We start from the raw sequence: 25,964 nt of genomic DNA, 5'->3' as shown, positions 1-25,964 counted from the left end.
TGACAACAGTGATGGCGCCAGTCACAGTAAGCGAGCTGCATGCACATGCTTCTGAACTGCGCCAAAACAAATTGGCAATGGTGCTGCATGTCCAAGGACTCAGTGTAAATTCACGATTACTACTTCCAGTCTTCAGACTGTGAGAGTGATGACTCCATGAAGAGTTTCAGTTACAGTGTACTAGAAGTTTTAGTACACTGCAGTTTCAGTATAAGTGACCTGCCATTCTGCAATGACCCACTCCCATTATGCCCAAACAGGTAATACTGGCCAAGCATAGCATGTCATGCTTTAGGATGACTTCAAAGGCCAAGCCCTCATGTTAACTATGGAGTACTGTGCACTGTTCAAGCAATATATTAGCAATGTTAACAAGCAAATACACTGATGGGCTGGTTTAAAAATGAAAGTTAGAGAGCATTGCGAGCAACAGCAGAGCGAGAAGGGGAAGAAACACAAAATCAACTCGTAGCTAAGGAAGAAAACTGTCTTGGAAATGCCAGTATAGGACACATGACAAATTGAAGAAATCACTGTCCCAATGTTACTGTTTTAAGTTTAATAAAAAGCTTGCAACAGTAACCTGCAGGTACGTCAAACAAAGGCAGAATGAATAAGCAATCTTAAATGCAACTGAAAGGTTGGTGCCGTGTGCTCATGAAAGGCTTCACCAGAATTTGGATGCCATTTTTACACAAAACCTAGGAGCAAGTGGTATATATTTCGTTAACAATGGCATGCTGACTATGACACCAATAAAATGCTATCTAAAGTAGACGCTCAGTTTCTTGCAGTGAAAAGCAACCTCCTCAGCCTTGTGCTTTCTGCAGTATAGCTGTATAGTATTTTTTTATCATTTTGCTACTTGAAGTATTTTACACAGCAGTAGTATTAAACATTCAAACCATCTGCTAAAGTGGCTGCTGCTCGCTGCTTCTTCATGGATTTGCCTTGAGGAACAGGCAGCTAACAGACAGCATGTTGGAAAAATGCTGGCAATGCGTGCAAGTTAAAAACTTCCTGCGATTTGGCTTTGTGAGTCCGGACTATGTTCTGAGCTCACACACAATCTTGGAGACAGGGACAGGATCAAGTGCTGGATAGGATCCACTTGACACTAAGTGACTTGTTGTTGGGAAATACGTTGTAAAATACACTCGTATTCATCGAGTTATCCGTGCATTCCACAATACCAATCACCACCCATCACTGTCTGACTGCTCCGTGCCAAGCTGTTCCATGTCTGATGTTATTAGGCACAGAGTTCGCAGTAAAAATCGCCTGTCTGACTGCATGAGCTGGAAGTCGGGGTCTTATTCGATGTCTAATTCTTAAGTTGCTTTGTGAGTAACTAAAGTGTACTCAGCCATGTTGTTAGGCATGCACATTCTGAACTTCAAGAAACTTAAATTTCACGCACATTAAGAAACATTAAAAAATTGCCAAAATTGCCATTTAAGGGATCTAAATCACACAAACTAAAATCCAGTTCAAGTGGCTGGGGGTAAACTATAATGAAATGTTATCACTAGTACTAACATGAGCTAAGAACCGTTGCTCTTCCGCAACGAATGAAAATGCATGTTCAGTTCATATTCGATGCGAAAAATGATATTTGAGAATTTCGAAATACATATTCAAAAATTCCAAAATATGTATTTGAATATTTTTTAATATTCGCCACCGATCAACACCATGCCGACCTTCATAAATCTGACCATGGTAAAACCACAGTATCTCGGCAATTTACCCAAAGATCGAGTCCAAAGTGCCAGAGGCACAGTACAAAAGCATCCTCTGTTTCCTTCTCCGTCATTTGTCGCATAGATCGATCACATATTTGGACGCTGCTAGGCTTAGATGGAATGGACCAGATGCAAAATTTCGTTTCCCACGCAACACCTGATTAAGAACAAGATGGCCGACCACCTACATCAAACAATGTCAACACGAAATGTCTTTTTTTTGCTTGTTTGTTTGATCCTTCCATAATGCGTTACATACCTAAAGCCCACAGCAATTGCACTCGTTCTGTCGCCTTCACAATTCTTCAAGCGTGAATTCCACCACCTCGTTATGGTCCACTATGATATACACGAAAGCACTTGCAAAATTTTGCATGAGGTTCCCAAAGGGGGAAGTAAAGGTGTCATAGCAGGAAAAGTGGCATGTAAAAATCCAGCCTATTGCATAGTTAGAGCAAAGCAACCCTTGCACCTAGAAAGTGTACATAATAGCAGGCATGATAGCGATCAAAGGACCTTTCATGAGGCCAAAAAACTGCATAGGTTCAGTTTCTGAGCTTCGCCATTAGCCCATGGCGACGGCAGCTGTCCGCCCGCGCTTTAGCTAGTTGCTTGAACGCGGGCCGCTTTCAGATGCCTACTGGGGCATCGCTGGTCTTTTTTTTTTTTTTAAGCAGTCGCACCATTCTGAGAAGCCAATGTGTGTTCCTCTTGCTTATGTCTGCATGGTTGTTCCAGCACACCGAAACTGCACGCTCAACACGGATTTTTCGGTGTTTGTGTGATGGAGTCTCCTCATAAGCTGCACTGAATTTTCGTATTTTTCGTTTTTCTTTCTTCGGTGGTGCAGGCTATTTTATAAACTGACCTTCAAATAATTCGGGCATTTCTTCCAGTCCCTTGAAATCCAAATTAATTAGGTTTTATGAGCCATCATGTTATTTGTTGCCAGTCATGTGTCATTCATGGATTTCATTTTGTAAGTCATTTTGAATGAGTTGTGTTCATAGAACAACATGTGATCCTGTTATTTTTAAGGGCATGCGAATATTGAAATTTCCAAATATGAATATGAAAAAAAAAATGGCTTAGAATATAGAATCAAATACTTATCAAATATCTGTTCAGTATGAAAAAAAATTCCAGAAAAAGATAAACAATTCTGTTGTGTTTATTTTTTTCTAAATAGTGCATAGTTGTTGAAGCTGAAACAAACAAAACTATACCGACTCTGCCCCATATAAAAAACAGTTTAGTTTAGTTTATATGGGTTTAACGTCCCAAAGCGACTCAGGCTATGAGAGACGCCGTAGTGAAGGGCTCCGGAAATTTCGACCACATGATGTGCACAGAAATGTATGCTGTTTGATGAGACAGCATAACAGTATGCAGCCTGTATCGCCTCTGCCCCATATAAAAAACATGATGTGCGCAGAAGTGTATGCTGTTTGAAGAGACAGCATACATGTCTGCGCACAGGCTGTATACTGTTATGCTGTCTCCTCAAACAGCATACATTTCTGCGCACGTTTTTTATATGGGGCAGAGGTACAGGATGCATACTGTTATGCTGTCTCCTCAAACAGCATAGCATACATTTCTGCGCACATCATGTTTTTTATACGGGACAGAGTCGGTATAGTTTTGTTTATTTCAGTTTCAAAAACTATGCACAATATAGAAAAAAATAAAGGCAACAAAATTGTTTATCTTTTTCTGGATTTTTTTTTTCATACAGAACAGATATTCGATAAGTATTTGATTCCATATTCTAGGCCATTTTTTCTTCATATTCATATTCGGAAATTTCAATATTCGCACACCCTTAAAGATAACAGGATCACATATTGTTCTATAAACACAGCTCACTATGTTAATAACCGTTTAGGCAATGATATACATAATGCCAACCAAAATTAAAATTTCATTCATCTTTTTATTCAGGAAGGCAAAAAAAATAACACTTGAAAATTTCTGATCAATTCTATTTGTGAATTCATTTAGGACAGACGTGAATTATTTTAGTTTGGCAAATATTGATTACATGATGAATTACGATGGATTTCCAATCACAGAACTATTTTACGCTAACTAAAAGCTCTGCAAAGTACAGAAGAGAAAAAATTAAGACTGCGCCCCAGCCCACACAACGAAATTGCACTTAACTCCTATCTTAATCTGCTTGAGGCTGTGAACCACGAACCTATACAACAGATATCTCGTGAGCACAAAGGGACCACCAAACACCTATTTTATCAAATAAGCTGCTGACAGGAGAACCTTGCCACGCAAAAGTGTCATCTAACGTTGGCACACCTGCTATCAACCCCCATGATTGACACATTTACATCCTTTCTTTCACACATAAATATTTGCCTCTTCATTTTTATCAGAAACAGTAGCACTGCACAAGCAAGGTGTAAAGTGCTGCAATGTGAGCTTCAGGTCATGCGTTGAAACCATGAATTGCCTAGTTTGTGGCTGAATGTCATCACTACATAAAACTGCACCATTCATCGCACCTCACATTTTCGTACAAAACATGCTGCAAAATGTGCACGTAAAAATGACAAAAAGGCACCTTCACTAAAATGAGCATTATTCATGCATGAGATGAAGAAAAAGACAAACCGGGTAAAAGCTTCTGAACATTACATCATTCAAATCTTGAACAATTAAATTTCAAATGACAGCAGATATGATGCAGGGCTCCTCACTAAAAAAATACTAACGACAATGATGCAAAAAAGCCAGACACTACAACCAACTAGTCTGGCAGGAAGCATGTAGAATCAAACTTACAAGGAAGACTGACTGAGACTATTTGTTGATATTAAAACTTAAAAGGAGGACGCCGACCAAAAGTAAAAAACAAAAAACAAAAACAAAATGATGTTTCGGCTCCCGTACGGGAGTCTTGTTCACAATGAGAAGGATTAGGAAGTGCATCAGGATTAAATACGTTTGAAAAGAGGGCGCTGGGAGTGTGCGTATACAGGAGCTAGATTTCCAGTGTTGCGAATGAGGGTGCGATTAGTCGTTTGAATGAATAATGATTCGAGGTGCAGGCGACGGTAGAGATTCTTTTCAGTTGCCAGCACGTGTGCCCTACCCCAGTCAATATCATGGCCAGTTGATACGGAGTGTTCGGCGAAAGCATTAGAGTTCACTTTTTTGTTTTAACATCATTACAATGTTCTTTTAGGCGTCTTTTAAAATCGCCAGTCTCGCCGATGTAGACGCTGTCACAATCGGAACACGGGACGCTGTAAACAACGCCAGGGTACTTTTCTTTGGGGAGAACGTCTTCGACGTTAACCAGCGCATGCCGTAGTTTCCTTGTGGGGACATGGGAAATGTGAACTTGGAATGTGCGCAGAATGCGCGCCAAGGCTTCGCTTATTCCGGGTGTGTAGGGAACAGATATCTTGAGCATGATATCTCAAATGTTGTCATGTTTTCAGCTACGCTTTTAGTAGCTAATAAAATGGAACTAGTATGACCAAACAGGCTCCAAGGCAGTTCAGTTAAATGAGTAAACTAAATAACCTATTTGTCTGATTTCTTGCATGCATTACCAAAAACTATAAGATATAACAATTTCTTGTGTGCATTATTACAGGCCGAGTGGAGACAGTCACAAAAGCAAGCTGCAAATACATTTATCTTCCCGGCATTGCTATTTCAATGCATAATTAATAGGTTGTGTATCTCAGTTAGTTAGTTAGTACCCAGTTAGTACCCAAGTTTGCACACTGTGCCATTTGCACCACTGGTTTCGAATGTTTAAGTACAAGAGATATCACCATCCATGATGCAAAGAAAAAATAAGAGAAGAGTGCAACAAAAAACGAGGAAGTAAAAATAGATGAAGAGGGCGGGCACTCTTTTCCTCTCTTCTTAACAGGTAATGAACCAATCAGCCCAACAGTATACTTTCCCGATGAAAAAGTCAGCACAACTGACAACTAATGCTAGGTGATGGCACTACCATAAAAACCTATGTGGCAACACCAAATGTACACTAATGTGTTGCACTACAGCACATGGTAAACAATCCATGCAGTAGGGACAAGCAACTTTGACTAGGCAATCTTTACTGCATAAGCAACATAGTCCTTTTCTGGCAAAAAAGGCATAGTCTCTGTCTGTGTGCATGAAGCTTCCCACTCTTAGCGGATCGCTACAGATCAGGGCACCTTCTCGACACTTTCCTGGCCCGGAAGGCGCCTACTCCGAAGTACCCTCTAACGAGTGCACCTCTGGGCACTCATCCACCACCACCCTTTAGAAGCCCACAGTAAAATCAGTGTAAGTAACAATGGGGAGGCAATCAATGTAAAAACGAAATATGACACTGATACTCCTAGCAGAGATTTGTCACATCACATCATATGATCTCCTGTGCATTTTTTCTTAACAGCATTTCTTCGATTACACTGGGCAGCAAAAACTAGTAGCATAAGATTTTTCCTCCAGAACAGTTGACTACATAGTAGCCCAGAACAGCAAGGCAAAGAAGTGTTCAGAGAAATACAGCTGTTGAAATCCAAAACATTATTAAAATTCCTTTGGTAGTATGTTGCCTGACAGCCTATGAATGCAAAAGAAGCTATGCAACTTTCTTAAAAGAAAGCTTGCAAGTGTCTCTTGAACAAAAAAGAAAAATCTCTCAGTGCATAGCGGTCACTTACCTTTATTTCTAGGTTAAGATACTCAGTAATTTCTTTCAGTTTTTCTTTTTCTGCACCGGCATCAGAAAGTTCCCGGTTGGCTACAGCCAGATCATGCTCCATGGATGACAGCTTGCCTTCTAATTCCTTGCAGTTAGACCTGATGGCTTCATATTGGTCTTGGAGTTTGTCATATTCATTCTGAAGACTCTGTATATAAATGAAAAAGAATTACAAGCCTAGCACTTAGCAAAGTGCAGGTGCAACAACAAACATGCTCAATACCGGGTATTTCAGTGAAACGTGACAGTAAAATGTACAAGGCTTTCTGAGGTATAAAGATGGGTTTTCCAGTAGAGTAATACCAGTGGTGGTGGGCATCAAGAAACAGATGAATCTGTTAACTAGCAAGATGGTCAACTATTTCTCATAATTTTTTTAACCATTACAGTTAGGCACCACATTATAATTAAAACCTTGTAGCTGGCCATTAAAACTAGCCATATCAGTTCCTAGGATTCTGATGCATCATTCATAAACTGCGCAGCTGTGGAGCATACGCAGGGACGCCCACCAGTACATGCCACTCTGGCACGCACATCACTTGACCTTTTATGTCCTGCCCAGGCTGGTGTGCTAAAACAGCAGGCAGGCCCCCTTCCCCAACCATTGCCAGCTCCTGACTGCTGTCAAAACTGCTGTTGCAGCTAAGTTTTAAGCCTGAGCCTATTTGACTGCAAAGGTAACTGCTTTTCAGCTAAATACATTTCGGCTAATCACTGGGCACTTGCAAGTTTTCTGTTTTCACTATTCTGAACTTTTTCTCTTTGTGTGACGCAACGTCCCAGGCCTGCCACAGCCTCAACTGAGGTTAGCAGTATGTTGTAAATAAAATAAATCAGATACCGCATTTACTCACGTAATTTGCACAGCCACAATTTATTACCCGGATCTATGCAAAAAAAAATTACTCATATTTTGCGTTCCCTGCTTCTCAAGCACAGCAGCATGCATGCGGGCGTGCGCAAGGTAGGTTTGGGAAAATCAGCACAGCCACATCGCCGCGTGCGGCTGTGAAAGGTGACTGGTGTCAAAAAAAGGTAATCCATTTGTAAATTGGGTCCGGTAAAGAAAAGTCACTTGCGCACCGTTCACGCGCCTCGCTCCCGCCATATGTCGCTTTCCGCTAGAAAAGGCTGCAAAAGCAAACTTCCGGTAACCTCCGGAGTGTGCGTCATGCCAGAATCCGAAACTACCGAACCGTTGGTCTTTGTCGCTACTCAGCCAGGCTGCATGCTAGGGCACCGTTTTATTGCTTTGCATCTCCACATGCCTCTCAGTGCTGGCTTTGCAATTGCATCATTCCGTGTTTATTCTTTGAGCTGCGCACATGCCGTCATGCCATCACGCAGGGAACTAGATGCCATGGGAGGGGGGGGATGCATCGACTTAAGGGCGCTGTACGATCACTTTTTTTCCGCATCCGCACACGTCGTGACAGTGCGAAAGGGCTGCGCAAGGGCCGAACAATGGAGCGCATGAACGCATCTGCCTGTGCGCACAAGTTGGTCCAACTCCAACTTTTTTTCCGAACGAGCGGATGGTAGCATCACACTATTGGCTTCTGTCCCGTGACGTGCCAGCCAGTGCCTCCTCTATACTTTCTGTGCCTGGGCGAACGCTCTACTCAGGCCGCCGCTCGCTGCTGCCACATGGCGGCGCTGTGCGAGTAGGTAGGAGTAATTAATCTTTTAAAAGATATATAGATATATATATATAAAAGTAACAGAGTGATTATAAAATGGGAAAAAAATGGATCGGGGTCTGTAGAGATACAGCGGGGGCTTAGGCAAGGATGTCCTCTGTCTCCTTTGTTGTTCATGTTGTACCTGCAAGGGTTAGAGACCAAGCTAGAGAGGAACGGACTAGGTTTCAAACTTTTTTTTTTCAAGCAAAGAGAATGGATTAAACAGTCATTACTGGGACTAATTTACACGGATGATATAGTGCTAATGGCTGACAAGGAAGATCTACAGAAGTTGATCGACATATGTGGTACAGAGGGAGATAGATTAGGCTTAAAGTTTAGTAAGGAAAAATCTGCAGTCATGGTATTTAATGATGAGGGCAGCAAGCATAGAATACAGGAGTTTACGTTAGAGGTAGTGGATGAGTACAAATATCTTGGGGTGTGGATAAATAACGGTGCTGAGTATCTGACAGAGCATGAAAAATATGTAATGAATAAAGCTAGTAGGAATGCAGCTGTCATGAAAAATAGGGCACTGTGGAATTACAATAGGTATGAAGTGGTAAGAGGGATCTGGAAAGGGGTGATGGTCCCTAGCCTGACTTTCGGTAATGCGGTCCTGTGCATGAGACGAGATGTTCAAGCAAGGTTAGAAATTAAACAACGTGGCGTAGGGAGGCTACCTTTGGGAGCACATGGCAATAGACCAAATCAGGGGGTACAGGGTGATATGGGATGGGCGTCTTTCGAGAGCAGAGAGGCTAGCAGTAAGATAGCATTTGAGGAACGATTGAGAAAAATGGGGGAAAAGCAGTGGGCTAAGAAAGTTTTCAGATACCTGTTCATAAGGAATGTGACACGAAATGGAGAAAGCAAACTAGAAAATTGACAAGCAAATATCTGGACAGCAGTAGAGGGTCAAATCAGCAATTATTGGTTAAGAAAAGGTTAAAGAAACAGAGAGAGCTCTGTGGAAAACCGGGATGCTGACGAAATCAGCAATGGGAACATACAGGATTTTTAAGCAGGAAATTGCCAAATAAAATATCTATGATAATTGTAGGGGAAGCTCTTGTTGTTTGAAGCCAGGACGGGAGTTTTGCGGACTAAGACATATAGGGTCAGGTACCACGAGATAGCCACGTTGTGCTTTGCGTGCGGAGAGGAGGAGGAAACGGCTGAACACTTGATACTTTTCTGTAAACGGCTTCACCCTACAATGGAATGCAGCGGGGCTGATTTATCCAAGGCATTGGGGTCTAAGGACAGTGAAGGGAAAGTAGATTTTAAGCGGGTAGAAGTAACCAAGCGAAGGTTATATGATTGGTGGCTAAAAGCAAGACAAGAGTAAAATTTCATAAGTCATGGCTAGGTGGCTTGAGCCACCACCCAATTTAAAGGGTTCAGCCGTATCCAACCATCCGTCCATCAATAGAATACGTCTGGCACGTCGGGTGCCTCCGCTCTCTTCGAGAATACGAGAAGCTGGGCTGGCGCTGATGGGCCGCGCGCAGTACGATTCTTGCTTGTGCATTTGCATGCGTGTTTAATTGCATTCATGTTTCCCTGAGGCTTTTTCAAAATCGTATTCCGCATGCAACCTGTTCCTATGTATTTAGAAGCGCTAAAAAGAAAAAGATGTGGGCATACGCGTGAATTTCTCACAGATGAGACGTATATCAGGCGATTCTGCTCACTACCTATTCTACAGTGGCGTGTGTCAAATATCTGCTGACAGAAGAGAAGTTCTTTTTCGTCCCCACCCGAAAATTACAACAGCGGTCCAATTGAATTACTGTTTGGCAGTTTGCGAATGTTATCCGGGTGTAACGACATGTTGGATGTTCGGGCTGCACTGTCAGGTTTCGGAAAGGTACTGAAGACCATGATTGCTGCGTCTAATTCAGCATCCAATATTGCCCACAAAGAATGTGCTTTGATGTCAAGGATCATAGCCGCTGATCTCCTCTCTTCTGCGCAACCAACTTCTACTTCAGCTCCAAAGCCTCCCCTGACGTCGACTGTGCAAGCAGCGCCGAGGCTGTTCAGAGAAAGATTGGTGCTTCAGAGGCTTACAATCACAATTTTGCCACAGCACCTGCCATCGCTTCAGAACTCGGCTACCGCTTATGTGAGCGGTTACATTGCACAAGTTGTCGGCAAGCATATAGAATGCGAGAACTGCCTTACTTTGTGTACAAAGCCAATTAGAAACCAGCCACTCTTTCAGTTCACCCGCAGCCAAGACCTAGATGGGCTGCTCTACCCGTCAGATCGACTTCTCTTCGTTCTCGACACAATAAGAGCTTTTGCTGACTGCGCCCTACAGGAAGATCAGACCTTGCAAAAGCTTCTCGCTACATTTAGTAGAGCACGCTGTCCCAGCTCTTGTGCCTCAGAGTTGCTAATTGCAAGAGCGTTGGCATCAACAAGCACATGCTTAATTAAGCTCATGAACCGGGTCCGTTTCCTGAGGGCGCTCCTCTGCAACTACGCATTCAATGTCACTGAAAGCATGACGTAGTTAAACATTTTGCAAAAAAGCCCCTTTCGCGAAAGTACGCGAAAATGTGAAACGCGAAAGTATGCTTCACCAACTAGCCCCAGAACGTGTTTTGTTAAGTGCCATATGGGAGTTGGACACCACAATAAATGTTTTTTTTTTTTTTTTTCGATTTGGAGTAAGTTGTGAGTCACAACGCACCGTTATTGAATACATGAACCCCTATATCTTTTTTTTTTATTCGAAAAGTGTTCCATGACACATAAGTTTAAAAAAAGGGAAGGAATGCGGGAGATAGAAAGTTAAAAGAAGGATTTAAGAACCGTTACACTGAAGCAGTCCGCGCAGTGCTATCTTCAGGCAGATAGTGCAGCGCCACGTTACATAACTGATTCCACTGACAGCAGGGTGCATTTTTCGTGCGTACCGCTCAAAGATGAGCGTCAACACTGCGACTCGAGAAGCAGTGCTGCAGGAAAGTGCGCGGCCGATCAAATGACGATACCACATGGCACAGCTCCACATTTTCTGGTGCCAATTGTGGCTCCGGTGGCGACAATGGTAACTCTCAAAAACTTCACGAAGGAAACGCGGGATCAGGTATCGCTTTGGAAGCAGTCCAACGGCTTTACGTGCTACTTAGTGCATGCCCTTCCGGCTTGCGTCATCTGTTACATGAGTAAACAGCACGCAACAGAGCTTTTTCAGCACCCAAGCTTTCAGTATTAGCTGCTGCCAAACACTGCTTTCAAATAAGGACCCCCAGGACAAGCGAACTTAAAGGTGACAGAACAATTTTTCATGAATTGGATTCAAGCAGGCGCGCGCTGTCATATCAGCGCAGCAGACGACACGCGAGAACATTGCACAGCAAAAGCCACAAACGACACGACTGAAATGGGCCGGTTACCCTTAGCGACAAGAGCTTCCGAGCTCCCTTATGAAAAAGCTTTAATTGCACTTGAAACAACATGAACACAGTCGAAAAGTCAATGACAGAACAGCTGCGAACGGTCTGTGTTTCTATGAGCGACGGTGATGCGGCGGGCATCCTACTCCGGTGGCGGCGTGTGGCGGCGAAAGTCCGTACTAGCCCCAACGGCCAGCTCCCATTGTTCGCCTCTCCCTTTCCCAGGCACAGAAAGTATAGAGGAGGCATTGTGCCAGTGCAGCAATGCCAGGCCGCGCCTCCTCAACAAGATGGCTGCCCGCGAAGCGGAGTGAGAAACCAGGCCTAGTAGGTGGTAGCTGTGCCGAAAAACACAAAATATTGCCCGCATGTGACTATTACGAGTGTTGACAGCGACTTCGAGCTTCACCGTGTGCAACAGCGGCAAGCAGCAGTTTCCCCCAAGTTGTTTTGTCGTCGTCTACACCGAGTTGACCGAGCGGCCTACAAACCTACACTGTCTACGCCAGACGTAACAGTGCCGGTTTTCGCGATGTGTTTATTTGGAGCCGTTTGTGATAGTTTCAAGTGTTCTTTATTACCACAACGATATTGACGAACAGCAGCGAGAAGCAGCTCCCCAGGGTGAATTTCCTATGCATACAGCAAGCTTCACAGCGCAGTGATAAGTGTCAGTGTAGTGCAGTGAAAGTGATTGCAGTCTGAACAAGTGCTTTTGCGTCAGTGATATCACCAGTAAGTATAATTATGTTTGAAAAGCTTACTATGCAAGCCTTGTTTTCCGAGTGCTGAAATGAACTTAGAACTGTACAGGCTACAGCAGATCCTGGTTCGGGTGCACGGGTGTGCACTGAGTTTGAGAACAGCGGTGAGTGCGACGTGACGAAATGAACTTTGTGCTCTGCAGCAAGTCACATTCGTTTGCAGCAGTTGCAGTGATCGTGAGCACAAGTCATTGTGCTTCGGCGTCGCCATCACCAATATCGATCGTGGTTCGTGTGTTCTGTGTTAGACAACCACCCATGAGTGCGACGAGACCATTCTGACACTTGTGTTTTGCGTATGCAAAACAACCTCGGCTGCACGGTTGTTGAGCTGTTTTCTACCGGGACTACAGAAGCACTGCCAGCATTCTGCGGCGTTGTGCTCCATAAAGTGCAATTTGTGACTCTGAGTGGCCGGATTACAATGATATGCCGGCGGCACTGTGAAATCTGTGTGAAAACATCTGTGTACATGGCAGATCTCACATCTGCAGCGTCTTTCTTTTTATTTCCTGCCACTGCGCGGGCCCATATCTGCAATAAATATTTCCGTAACAAATTGAATGAATCCAGCTTCCCCTGCATGTGATCATGGTCCGAGCCCAAGCATTAGTGTTAAGTTTGGGTTGTAACATATCACCAGGTCAGGAACACTTATGTATGAACAAAAACCATTGTCGCAACTCATTCACCGGTGTTTCACAATGCAGAAGTCTCTAATATGGGCCCACTAGTTCATGAGCATTTCATTTTATCTGAAGCCAAAAAAGAAAAAAAAACCACAGCAGATGCTTACACTTCTGAAAGCAGTCAACCCATATATATGCCTTATTAATATGAACACTTCAGTTCCGGATCAGAACTGCACATTGAGTTTTCCTTAAAGCGAATTGTGATTAAAAATGGAAAGCATTTTCAGTAAACTGCTCTGATTACAATTTATTTTTTGCTTGGCAGCATGGAGTGAAGGTAGATTTTTGACAAATGCTTGCAATATTAAGTCAATTATCGTGGTTGCAATGGCTATTCGTAAAATGCAGCGATCTCGAGGTGCTCCGTGAGCCATGACAATCGGGATACAAACTGTACTCTTTAAATCAGCACCTGATCCCATATTCATTATTGCTTTCACTACACTGCTGTCGCCGAGGTGCTCAACAACTCGGCTTCATTGATGACAAACAGTTGTTAACTAGCGCTTCCTAAGTAAGTTGTACCAGCTTGTGTGAGACATTCTCAAAGCCTTTAGAAGCATATGTCATCAATGCAAATGCATCTGCTGTGTTCATTTACCTGCGAGTACCTGCAATGAACATTATTTGCCTGCTGGATGAAGGCAATAATGGGCATATGAGAATGTATTTTTCAGAGATGTAGAATGCTTCCTAGATTTCCTTCGCCTTCTTTGCATTTGCTGCATTTCTAAATTTGTTTGCTTGAATGTAGATGCTTGTTTGCACCTTCCACAATGCTCAGCTGTAGGTTTTTGTGGACACACATCTGTTCACATTTGTCGTATGGCCGTGAGAGGGCCATATTCGTGTATAATGCCAAAACCACGTTAACAAGGCTTATTTTGATTTTTCAAAATGTGCTATGCGCTATTGCACTGTGGTTGGCCCTGCAATGCTGACGTTGAGCCGTTTCTAAAACCCCTACAGTGCCAGTGCAGCCATCGACCTGTCGAGGTTGAGATCACATTTAATTTCAACCCATTTCCTTACTGCTCGGACTGCATTTGCAGATTTCCTGATTTGCACCTGTGCCAAGTTCTCCTCGTGCCCGACATGGTTTAACTCAAGTGGTTTTTTTTTCTTCTTGCTGTGTGCTCTGTTTAAAAAAAACATTAAATTAGTGTTGCAAGTACACATCTGTTAGATTATAACAAAAAAGGTTATACAGGCAGCGAGCGACTTAATTTGTGCAGTGAACAAAGCGCACCAGGAAATGAGTCGCCGAGCCTTTCAGTGTCAATGAGTTTGGCACCAGAAAGAGGAGTGCTTTGTCAGTCAGAAAATGCAAGCGGAGAGAGTCGGCGTGCCTGGCAGTTCAATGTTTTGCAAAAACTGCACACTATGCTGCAAGTGGTATGAGGGCAATTCCAGGGTGCAACAGCCATAAGATTCAGTCCGTATTTGTCACCAAACACTTCTAATAGTCCTTGCGCTATGTTATAGTAGCTGGTTACCACAATCCAAACGTTCGCATTGCAGTCCATATTACACGACAAAAATATGCGGGTCCCAATTGGCTTTGTGCATTTAAACCCTGTCATTTGTCCAAACAGCAAGTTTCCATGTTAAGGCATGAATGCTTTCATAAACTTTCATCTCCAGAAAAACTGTCCATAACTCAAGCCATCATATTACAGGGTGGATATTAATGAGGCATGGCTGCATACAGCAGAATGTGGTAAATTTTTTAGTTTTGATAATGTCACAAGCACCAAATCATTGCACTATTTCTATTACTAGCATGGGTTCCTCTTCGTGAAAAACACTATATACTCTCATACTGCTAAATTATTGTGGCCCATTAAATTGTTCCTTCCACATCGGTACACTTTTTAAAAAGCATTCCTGTGATAGCCAACTCTTCATTCTTCGTGACATACACTTGCACCTTAGTCTCTTTGAGACAGCATGCGATAAAATCCTTTATAAAATAATGTCTTGCATCGTACTGTTCTGAGTGGGATTTAAGTAATCCTAACCAGTTAACAGCAGTTGGCCCATGCTAACTCTTGCTCATCCTGCCTTTCTTTTTGGAATCTCGGGCAACCCGAAAGGTATTGTACTTGGCCCTTCCCTTATTCTTACATTCATTAATGACCTTCCTTTCACTTGATGGGAATAACGCGCTAAACAGGGACAAAAACTGGCAACTGAAATGACGAACACAGGACAAGTACGCCATCATGCAAATCACAAATGTTCACCTTACTCTGAACGGACAACAATTTTTAGCTTGTGCAAGGGACTAGAAAGAAAATAAAAGAAGCTTTTGAGATATGGGAGGCCGGTGAAGACGAGTGCGCGAGCACACCCTCGGCGTTGTTATCAACTGAGGAGTTGGAACTAATCAAGAAACGAAGGAGCGTGCGACACAGCCGATGGCAATGAATTGATTGTTTTGAGCATGTGCATGAAATGTATTTATGTGCCCTCGTACCAGAATAAATTTTAGTTGTTAGTGCGCGCTTGTCCTGTGTCCAACGTTTCAGTTGTCGGTTCTTGTCCGTGTGTAGCACGTTATTCCCATCAAATGTGCAACCAACTAGCCACATTGCTGCCTTGCTTCCTTTCACTGTTTCATTTAACTAGTCTTCATTTATTGCTATATGGTCTGCCATCCCACTATCAATATCAACATTCCAACACTCCAGAACAACCGTCTCTGTGCTCGGGAATGGCCTATTTGGCAATGTAAATAGGACTGCATTAATAGTTTTTACTGTCAGCCATACCCGGCTCCATTACGAGCTGATATGTGTCAGTATTTCCTTTGTGCTTACATCCTACCCTGCTTCAAGTGAAGCAACACAGACTTCCATTATGCGATGAGGTTAAAATGCTAGGTGCGTGTGTTTACACATGTGACTTATGTGCATGTCATTTTATCCTTATCCTCATCTGAAATGGCCAGCCAGGTATGTTATGGGGCCAGCATTTACAGTGTTTATAAAAAGGTGCCTCCTTCTCCTCTATAACAAAGCTAAATTTCACATACAGTTCTGTCGTCATGAATGGAGTCAGATTACAGCTGCTGTGAATTTTGTGTGTGAATGTGATTTTCTTACATTGACGGCAGTGAAACGCATGGAAAGGCACAAACCTGTACTCAATATTAATTTATTTAAAGAGTTGCTGTTTTCCTTACATTAGTAACACGAGTTTTCATATAAGGCCCTGAGGAGGATTATCATTTTGGTGCATTATTAGGAAAAAGGAGGCCACAAAACAAGACATTTGTTTGCCTAATACATGCAGCCCTTCTAGGACTGTTCTCATACACTCCCTGTATGAAGCTGAAAAGTAGGCTTAGCCTAGGCAAAGATCTTCAAGCAGTTAGGTTAACAACTAAATCATTTTAACATAAGGTATGCCTGAAGGGAACTTTGGCAGTTTGAAAACCAAACTGGCAATGAAATAAGCTTTACTTTGCAGAAGAAGTTGCTAATAACAACAGCTAGCACGTTCCAAAATTTTATACATGACAAGTAGTGCAGACAATGCTCACTTTTATCTGCTGTTCTGGGAACATGAATCACTGTTACAATCCCTCATTTTTTTTCTGCTCAGAAAAAGTCTTACATTACTGTAAAGCTATATGAGAGGATATACGCATGTACGCCCTACACACACTTATATGCTTATTTTTTATTTTATTGCGTTTTGCAAGGACACAGCTTTCACCTTGTAAACATATTTCTACAAATTCTGCTTGAGATAACCACTATGCATGGTCAGTGCATCCTGTTTCCCTAAATATCTGAAGTATTCTTTCCCAACCTCAACCAGGAGCCGTCCAGACGTAAGCCAGTTTACCAACTCCCACATCATGTTATGTTTACACTGAAGGTAAAAGGCATGTATGGTCTTTTACTAAGTACTAAGCAACCACTTTGTTTTCATTAACATGGGAACTTTCAGAATTTTTCGGAGTTGTACAGACAACATGCCAGCTTGTTTCTGCATGTGTCACAATTGACTCGCTCTGAGCACAACTCTCCAGGCTTGTTTGCACAGCTGCATTCTAGCTTGTGCAATTCTCATCCGTGATGAGCTAAGGAATGACTGCTAAAATAAAACTGGTCGCCCGCTGTCAGTGTGCAAAAAACAAAGCTTTGCATTTCAGCGCAGTGATAGATGGCTTGGCCTCTTTAATTGTCACCACACTGTGCTATTTCAATTTTGGCTTTTCTAATAGATTGAATAACATTACAGAGAGAAAGCAGTACTGTTGCACGGTCACTCTTCTGTGAAATGCAAAACTGCTGCAGTTACAACTGATTTTACATATTCCAAATTACTGGGAATATCATAATTTTCTCGTGTATTTGGGTTTGTATTCGACAGCAGTGTGCTAAAATATGGAATTTTACATGCACAATTCAGACACACACTTCTGATATCGATGAATAGATAAGTGTCTTTTGCAATAACAGTTAAGTGGGGAGACAGCAAGGCAGGCCTGTTCACTTGACAGTAACAACCAACGTTTATAGATGATAACTAAAGTGTGCATGGATTAATGAAAAAGCTACAAACTAAAGGCTATTAAAATATATGTAAACAGACTGCAGTGTGCTAGATTGAATAACTGATGATTTAACCTGTGCCTGATCTCAGCTATGTGAATTTCCCTGTTACGATTATAAACGATCGAATCTGGCTGTACTGCTAACCTATAGCTTGTTCTAGTCCCGTATCCTTGGTTCCGAGAATTCGCGATATGAATTGCGTCATCGTTCTGAAATCGTTGCTGCATGTTAGGGTATACCGTAACTTTCAATAGGGGCACTCTTCAAATATTAGAAGGCAAAAATCTTAGATCGTAGTTAGAACGGTGCATATATGGGTGGTCTTCAGCAAAGTCTAGCAGACTAGCGGTCGAGCGAGTTGTGTCACGATCGCGGTGTGATGCCTTTTTTCACTTTCTGAAGTAGAAATAGCGCAAACGCTACTCGTTTCCCGCGACGCTGTTTTAGAACCTTGCCTGCAGTTCTGCAAAGTTTGTTGCGACTTCGTTCTTGGATGTCAGAATCGGCCGCGCCGCGATCCATGGCTATCACGGCCGATCGCGGTTTTACCTGCTATGAACAATCTCACAGCTAAGCATGTCTCGGGTGAGCCACAATATCAATGTGTGTGTATTCGTGCCGCAAGATATCTTCGTGTTTTGCTACGGCACATGTCTGAGCTGCTGCATGGGCGGCACTGACGAGCGCGCCAATCAGAACGCCGGAGTCGTCTGCTCGGCCGCATGCAGCAAACTTGATCGTACAGCACCTCATCCGCAACGCGCCCTCACGCGTGCGCATGAGGAAAAAAAGTGATCGTACAGCGCCCTTTATACCTTGAGTACACTTTTTTTTTGGCCAGCAAAAGATGCAAGTTGATGGATCGAGTTATTTGTGATGGTATACCATATACATTGTACATTATGACCATCGTAGTTTTTGGGACGAGTTTGCAGAATCTCTGCTAATTTTCGCACCCCCCCCCCCCCCCTTTTTTTTGAAGCCTTAATTTTAGGAAAGAGAAGTGCACACAATATGCTTGTACATCCAATATGTGATTAATAGGTCACTATAAATTTACTAACTACCTAAAACCATATTAAGAAGAATAATCTAAATACTTGGTCTTCCTAACACTCTGCTGGTGTTTACACCCCACAGACGCCAGTTGTTTAAGCTTTATTTGTCTAGGTGCCTCTCAGAGTATGCCAACTTTACTTACCATGGCACCACTTTACTTGTAACAGCATCAAAACAAGAGCCCACACGCATAACTTGAAAAGTTAAAGCAGCCAGCATTAGGAACACAGCAACCCTACTTCTGGCCTGAGCCTAGCCTAGGCTTGCAACTCCCAAACCGCAGCACAGCCCAGGCTTCTAATTCTGTAAACATGACAAGATTGACAAGAATAAGCCTGAGAGCTAATTTTACATATCCCAACATCTCCAGCATGATGCAGCCTCATGCTTTGCACACTATCACTGTTTTCTAATGCTATGAAAACAGGTGCAGCTGGAACTACTGAGATGTCTCACCTGAAAGTTTTGTACAGACTGTTTTGATGCCTGAACATTTTTTTCTACTTCTTGCTTCAGACTAGACAGTTCCTCTTCCATGGAGTCAATCTACATGGACATGAGAAGAATAAGTTTTAATGAACTCGCATAACCTCAGAAGGTAGCAGTCTTACCTGTCCTGTCTTATCTGCAACTTCTTTTTTCAGTTTCAATATCAGGGCTCTAAATTTTTTGAGCAACTCATCCTTCTCCATCAGAAGCTTTTGCAACTCTGAAATCTCCTTGGCACTGTCTTTACATTCTTCAAGTTCATTCAGAGGCTTTTCAGTGGTTGCTTTAGCCACATCAGAAGACAAAGAGTCTAACAGTGTTTCAACGCTCTTCATGAGGGCCAATTCAGTGACCAAATCTTTGTGGATGGCTTTTGTAACAATGCAGGAAAGTGTGACAGGTGGATCCTCTTCACTTTGACATACAGACTCCAGTTTTGCTGACAATGTGGAATACAGGCACCTGGCTTCTGAGAGCACATCTGAATCCCCATGTCCATCAAATGAAAAATGCGGATGCTGCTGTCTTGAAGCAAGCATGACAAGCTGGGACAGAAGTCTCAGCATTGTCCTGTGGGCATTGTACCATTCACACAGTGCTTCATCCTGCAGACTATTTTCATTCCCAGATTCTGGCTGAAAGGCAGTGCGCAACCTGGCACACTCATTCTCATAGAAGACTAGCTGGTCTCTCAGATGCGACAATTCCACCCTCAAACTTTCCAGCTCAGAGTCCTTCCTCACAGTGTCATTCCTGACATCTTGCAAATTTTTGTTTTTTTCATTCAGCAATGCCTCTAGCCTTTCAAACTGCTCCAGCTGGTCATCTAGTTTGCCATGAATTTGGTCAAGCAGTTGAGCTTTCACATCCACTTCTGCTTCAAGTAAAGAAACTTTTTGAGAATGGCTTTCTTCCATGAGTTGCTTTTGTTCCGTCAATACTTTTAGACTACCACTTAGCTCCTCGACAGTTATTTTAGAGGAGTCCAGTGCTGCTGCCAGAGATGAACATTCCTCAGATAAATGCTTGTTTTCATCTCGCAGCTTTTCCACCTCACCCTGCAGTGCAGCATACTCTTGAACAGCAGAGTCATCACACTCTTTTTGTCCCTGTTCTTGATGTGCTAGGTTCTCCATTTCTTCAGTGCCAACACCACGGCTTTCTAATGTCAGCATTTTTGTCTCAGTAAGTTCTGTACCATCAGTTTTATCCACAAATTTAAAATGCCTTTTCTGACAACACGCTTCTTTCAAATCTATTTCCAGCCTACTGCTTTGTGCAACAAGCTGTTCATATTTTCCTAGTAAGATGCGCAATTCTTCTTCCAAGAGTGCAGCTGTGGCATCAGAGAGGTCATTCGCTTCCCGTAATCTTTGTGAAAGCGCAACATGTTCACTTTTTAGCTTTGTATACCTTTCACTTGCTTCTGAAAGTTTTCCCAACACAATCCTGAGAGACTCATCCATTTCCATAAGCTCCCTCCTTTTCTGTTCAAGATCACTTTTGAGATCATAAACTCGACCCTCGTGTTGTGTTTCCAAGCCTCCAATCCTCTCTTCCAGCAGCAAAATTATCTGAGGTGAAAATCCAGCCAGCTCCCCATTTCTTTCCTCCCCAGCTCCCCAGTCTTTCCTGCTGCCTTCATGAGTCACTTCCTCTTCTACATCTTGCTTCTCATGCTGAAGGATGCCTCCTGATTTGATGCTTGCAAGGAAATGTGCCGGCATACTTCTTAATTTCTCTTTGAGGTCCTCATAGATGTCACCAGGAACTGGCCTTACCACTTCCTTTTCACGATCTTCCCAACAGCTATCATCACTGAAATCCTCAGGCACAAGTGCAGCGCCAGCTTCTGGCAGCAGGTCATCCACATGAACATCGATTAAGTTCTGGTCTGCTGTCTCCAAAATATGACGGCAGGTTCTGTGCAAAACCTTCAACATAGAAAGCAGGCGGGGCTCAACAAAGTGGGGAGGGAAATACTGAAAGACTTCTTGGCACTTCCAGGCATCTAAGGCTACCTCCTTCAGTTGGGCGCGCAACTTCTCAACTTCACGCTGCGACTGCTGATCCCTCCATTCAGCAGCTTCCCGCTCGTGCTCAAGCTTCAAAATGTGAATTCTGTCATTTTCAAGGTCAGCCTCGAGGCGGCCTGTGCGGGCATTTAGCTCCTCGCACTCTTGCCTGAGGATGTTGCCTTCGTCCTCCAGGAAATGCTGAACGTCTTCGACCTCACGAAGTTCGTCCATAATAAATTCCTTTTGGCTCCTTGTGTCACTCAGCTCTTTCTCTAGAAGTAAAACTTTTACAACAGAAATCTGAAATTCATCAATAAGAGCCTCATAAGCTTTTTTCATCTGTGCAAGTTTCTCCTCCAAGAATGCAGTCTCTGCTTGAGCTATCTTGGCATCCATTTCCAACCCCTGATTAACCGTAATCAAGCCATCCTTTTCCTGCTTCAAAACTTGTAGTTGCTCTTCCGGTACTGTTTGAGTACGAGGAAGATCCTGCAACTTTGTTTCTGCACAAAACTCAACTGTGTGTTGCTGCTGATGGGCTGCTGCTAAAGCAGCCTTCAAGTTTTCAATAAGCTTTTCCGACTCAACCTGCTGGCAGCGAGAAACTTGCAGCTCATGTTCCACATTCTTTTGCCATGCCAGTTTGTTTTCCAACTCTTTTACAACTCCCTCGAACCTCAACGATTCCCTAGATGAAACCTCTGTGGCTGTTTCCAGTTCAGCAGCAAGGTTCTGCTTTTCAGCTTCTACCTCCCCAATCTTTTCCTGAAGGTAGTTGACTCTCTCCTGCAATTGAGTGTTCTCACTGACAGCCTCTGCAAGTAGCTTCTCCAAGCTGCTATTGTCATCAAGAATCTTTGCAAACTCCTTCTCCTTGGCCTCGAGCTCCTCTTTGGTTTGGTACAGGTCAGACACTTGCCTTTCTAAGCCATGTTTTTCTTCCTGCAGCAGGTTGCACTCATTCATCTTCTCATCCCGTTGATTCTCAAGAGAGGACCGCTCCTCCAACAGTACCGCAATCTTTTGCCGAAGGCTAGCTGCTTCTTCACTAGCACTCTCTGCTTGCTGCGCAAGAGCCTCCTGAGCTGCACTACATGCATCCCGTTCTTGCTGCAGGGCTTTGCACTGAGACAGCAGCTCCTCAATCTTCTGCTTCAAATGGCCCTGAGAGATCTCCAGCATGGCCTCTGAACCTGCTTCTTGGCGCTTCTCTTGCTCAAGTGAGCCTAGCTGCTGCTGCAAGGCAGCCCTCTCGGCCTGAAGCTGCTTCTGCGACTGGGTCAGCTCCTCCACTTTACAAGTAGCCGCCTGCAGGTAGAAATCAGACACAAGGTCTCTCACTGTCCACACAGCAGCAGTACAAATTGAACTATCATTGGTGCATGCACGCTTCTCCCTGCGAGCAGCTCACTTGCATTACAAAACTTAGTGCTTAACCTGTTAAAAACTTCAGATATTTTTCAGGTGCTGCTGTGCCTTCCATACCAATGTAACTCCCCAATGGCAAGGTACTGAGTGGTTGCTTGTTTTGCTCTAATAGGCGTCTCGAAAACAAACACTTGAGGATGAGGGAAAAAAGATGTTAATATATTAACACCCAAAGCAATAGCCACGAGTTTGGTGGATGCATATTGCTCTAGTGGATGCACTTTGTGCTGTGGGTTGATTTTTGGTGACTCTACATCACTGCTGCTGCTTATCTTATCAGAAGAGTGTGTGAAAAGTTATTTTTTACTTTGCTTCAGTTACATCATCAACATCGCTAAAAAGAACATTCAGTTGTTTTTGTCAGAAAGACAAGCTATATTTGCTTCCTGCAACAACTATCTGGTATACCAGGAAAGAGCAAAATAAAATATCAATAGATAAAGCAAGATTACTTCTAAGCATCTTTTGTAAAACAGCGCGAACAACGACGGACAAGAACAAGAAGGACACGGGACGAGCGTTGTAAGTGTCCTTCTCGTTCTTGTCCACCATTGTTCGCGCTGTTTTACAAAAGATGCATATATACCAACTCGCCCAACTGAACGTTCGGCTTAGCCATATTACTTCTAAAAAGTTTAACCCCACTGCCAAATACCCAAAGAGTATCTGTCCATCCAACAATATGTAATAGCACATCATCTCAGTACAGCTGCAAAAAGTGTTAAAAAACAAAGGGCATTGTTTCGACAGCTTTGGCATTACGGACGTGCTCCTTATGGGTGTCGATCCACCAACTTTGGAAGCCAGCGGGTTAAGCATATCAGCAACTGAACCTTTTTGAAACAGCCAGGACACCAGTGTTGCTGTTGACACAGAAGGGCTATGAACTCAACATGCAAGTGTCATGAACAAAAGTGTGAAAGTGGGCTAGCCAACTGCTTGTTCTTGCTACCCTTGCTTCACCCATTCCAGTACTATACGTTGTAACCCACAATAGACCTGTTTAAGAAGCTTTCCTAATAACTTTCAGCAGAAGTAAAACAAAATGCAAGTCCATCAGTTCTTACTTAACTCTTTCCTTACCGTGGAATAAATGAGCGTTTTCTGTACGTTTCAGTACTTTTTTTCAGTAAAAATTATTGCATTTAAAATTTAATGCAATACACAAAAGCAAAGCTAAATATATGTGCTCTTTGAAAAATATAAGTTTGAAAAACGAACTGCACGTGGAAACTAAATTTTATTTGCCAAAAACAAGATTTTAGGAAAAAACTGAACAAAACTTGTAAAGACAGGCTTGTATCTAAAAAAAAAGAAGAGGAATTTTCTGAAGTACGCAAAATGCTTGGCATTCTATTGGCCAGCATCTAAAGAAAAAATGTTCTATCTTGAATAGTAGTCTTGCTACAAAACAATAACTGGAAACCATATAGTTCAGCACCGGAGCACAGCCACCTTGTGTTCCAGGCTGGTTTCCGTCATCACTGATGTCAGAACTGAATCCCGAAAAAAAAGGCAGTATTTTCAGATTCGCTGCTGCCTGGGTCGTCAATGAAATCAATTGCAGATGAAGAGGAGTCTTGAGATTTGCGACGTTTTAGAGTGCGCGTGCCGCATGCAGAGCCTGCTAAGCAACTTCGATGCCATCGCATCTTCGGAGCGCATTAAAAAAATGCCACCTTGCAGGAAAAAAAGAACTACATCGAAAGCAATACTTTAGTTGTCTAATTACAAGCCGAATGATACAGCATGCAAGTAAGCAATGCAGAAGGTTCCAAAATCAGTGCACGAAGTCAGCGTTAGTGAACTAACGATGCTGAATGGGCATGGTATGAAAAAGAGTTAAAGGGCAACACGGGGGGGGGGGGGGGGGGGGGGGGATTCGCATACTCTAGTGAAGCTCGTTCTGTATGTTTTTTCTCCCCGCCTGATTATTGCACCAACTTTAACAGCCGTGTAGCAATTCATTTCTTTGCAAACCGATTTAAAATTTTTCAGTTTCCAATAGTCTTATTTCAGGTGATTTCTGCAGACAACACTGCATTTGTGACAGCTCAAACGTTAATCAGATGTTGTTGCTCACTCATCGCATGAGCAAATCGTATTGGGCCATCTTAGATATTTTATAAATGGGGTGATAATTTTCAGTCGCTACTTCAGCTATTCAACGCGTGTATGAGCGTTTTTTCAATGTCTATGATGTCATTGCTACGTCAACCAGAACATCGTCCCTAGCTATCTATAAACAGAATTTTGGTTTCGGTTTGCTGTTTTCGCTGCTTTAAAAATAGTTCTATTAGGGTATTTTGTAGAACAGTTTCTTATGCCAATGACAGAGTACTCTAAGGAATGTCATGTGACCACTAACTTGAAATGCTAGAAAAAACCCCACCGAGTTATCCTTTAATTCCCAGATGTTCAACATGTTCAACAAAGCCAACTCCAAAATAACATAAGCAGACACTAGTATAAACATGTTTTTAGTGTAATACTAGAAGCCTGGTTAAAAGCCTCGCATAAAAAGCGCACATCAAAGGCATCCGTAATACATAAAGCTCAAGGTTATTTCCATACACCTCAAATGCAAGAGGCAATCATTATTTGTTATGTGTCAGGGATTTTTAACGTAACTGTCACTACAATACATTCTTCTAAGAAATCCAAAATGGAAAGCTCTTGTCTGCTTCACTGGCTTTGTTATGAAACCAGTGAACCTTGCACTACACTCAGAGAGCAAAGTTTTAATAATTTAGCCGCATGCTCACAAATAATAAAAAATATAACGATTAATTTAGGATGTAAAAAAGCACATAAACGGCTCCACTATCAGCCATTGAACTTGTCTTATCTTCCATTCTTATTTAAATGTGTTCATCATATCGATACAGAAAAAAAAAATGCCAAGAGCAGCTTCAACAAAAAAAGCAGGGACAACATACGTTAGACTTTTTATTGACGCTTTGGCTGGCAGAGAGCTTAATGAAGGAGGCTTATCTGATAAAGGCTGATCTGCCAGCCCAAATGTCAAAATAAAGCGCCTAAATGTATGTTGTCCCTGCTTCTTCCTTATAGAAGCTACTCAAAGGGCCAGCATGCTTTTTTTATGTGTATAGTTGACACTGAATATTCAGAACCCAAGGGGGCCTAAAATTTTCAAGTTAAAAGGAGCCTTTTTCATACTCATGATGCTGAGGGAGCTAACTGTTGGTTAAATAGACTGGAAGTTAAAATTATCAAGATTCCACTGTAACATACACGTTGCACATCTTTCCATATGTAAGAGGTTTTGAAGTTTGTTTCCGCTGGTTTATTACTCAAGAGGAGAAGAGCCTGATGAACAAGAAGTGCGGTTAAGAAGCACA

General features: G+C 42.7%; 1 protein-coding gene across 8 annotated transcripts in view; it reads right to left on the bottom strand.

The window, feature by feature from the left end:
- LOC144114391 (uncharacterized) overlaps positions 1 to 25,964 on the bottom strand; it is a 105,933-nt gene that overhangs the window by 47,604 nt on the left and 32,365 nt on the right. For all 8 annotated transcript variants that reach the window (XM_077648097.1, XM_077648099.1, XM_077648098.1 and 5 more), the window contains exons 6-8: positions 19,279 to 22,482; positions 19,124 to 19,213; positions 6,440 to 6,628 (exon numbers count right to left, since the gene is read on the bottom strand). In XM_077648097.1, the coding sequence (XP_077504223.1) occupies positions 6,440 to 6,628; positions 19,124 to 19,213; positions 19,279 to 22,482 (3,483 nt within the window). The remainder of the gene's footprint in view (positions 1 to 6,439; positions 6,629 to 19,123; positions 19,214 to 19,278; positions 22,483 to 25,964) is intronic.

The sequence above is a fragment of the Amblyomma americanum genome, chromosome 1 (assembly GCF_052857255.1).
Source record: "Amblyomma americanum isolate KBUSLIRL-KWMA chromosome 1, ASM5285725v1, whole genome shotgun sequence".
NCBI classification, from domain to species: Eukaryota; Metazoa; Arthropoda; class Arachnida; order Ixodida; family Ixodidae; genus Amblyomma; species Amblyomma americanum.
The sequence above is the reverse complement of the archived record's forward strand: the minus strand, read 5'-3'. Positions and strand labels throughout refer to the sequence as shown.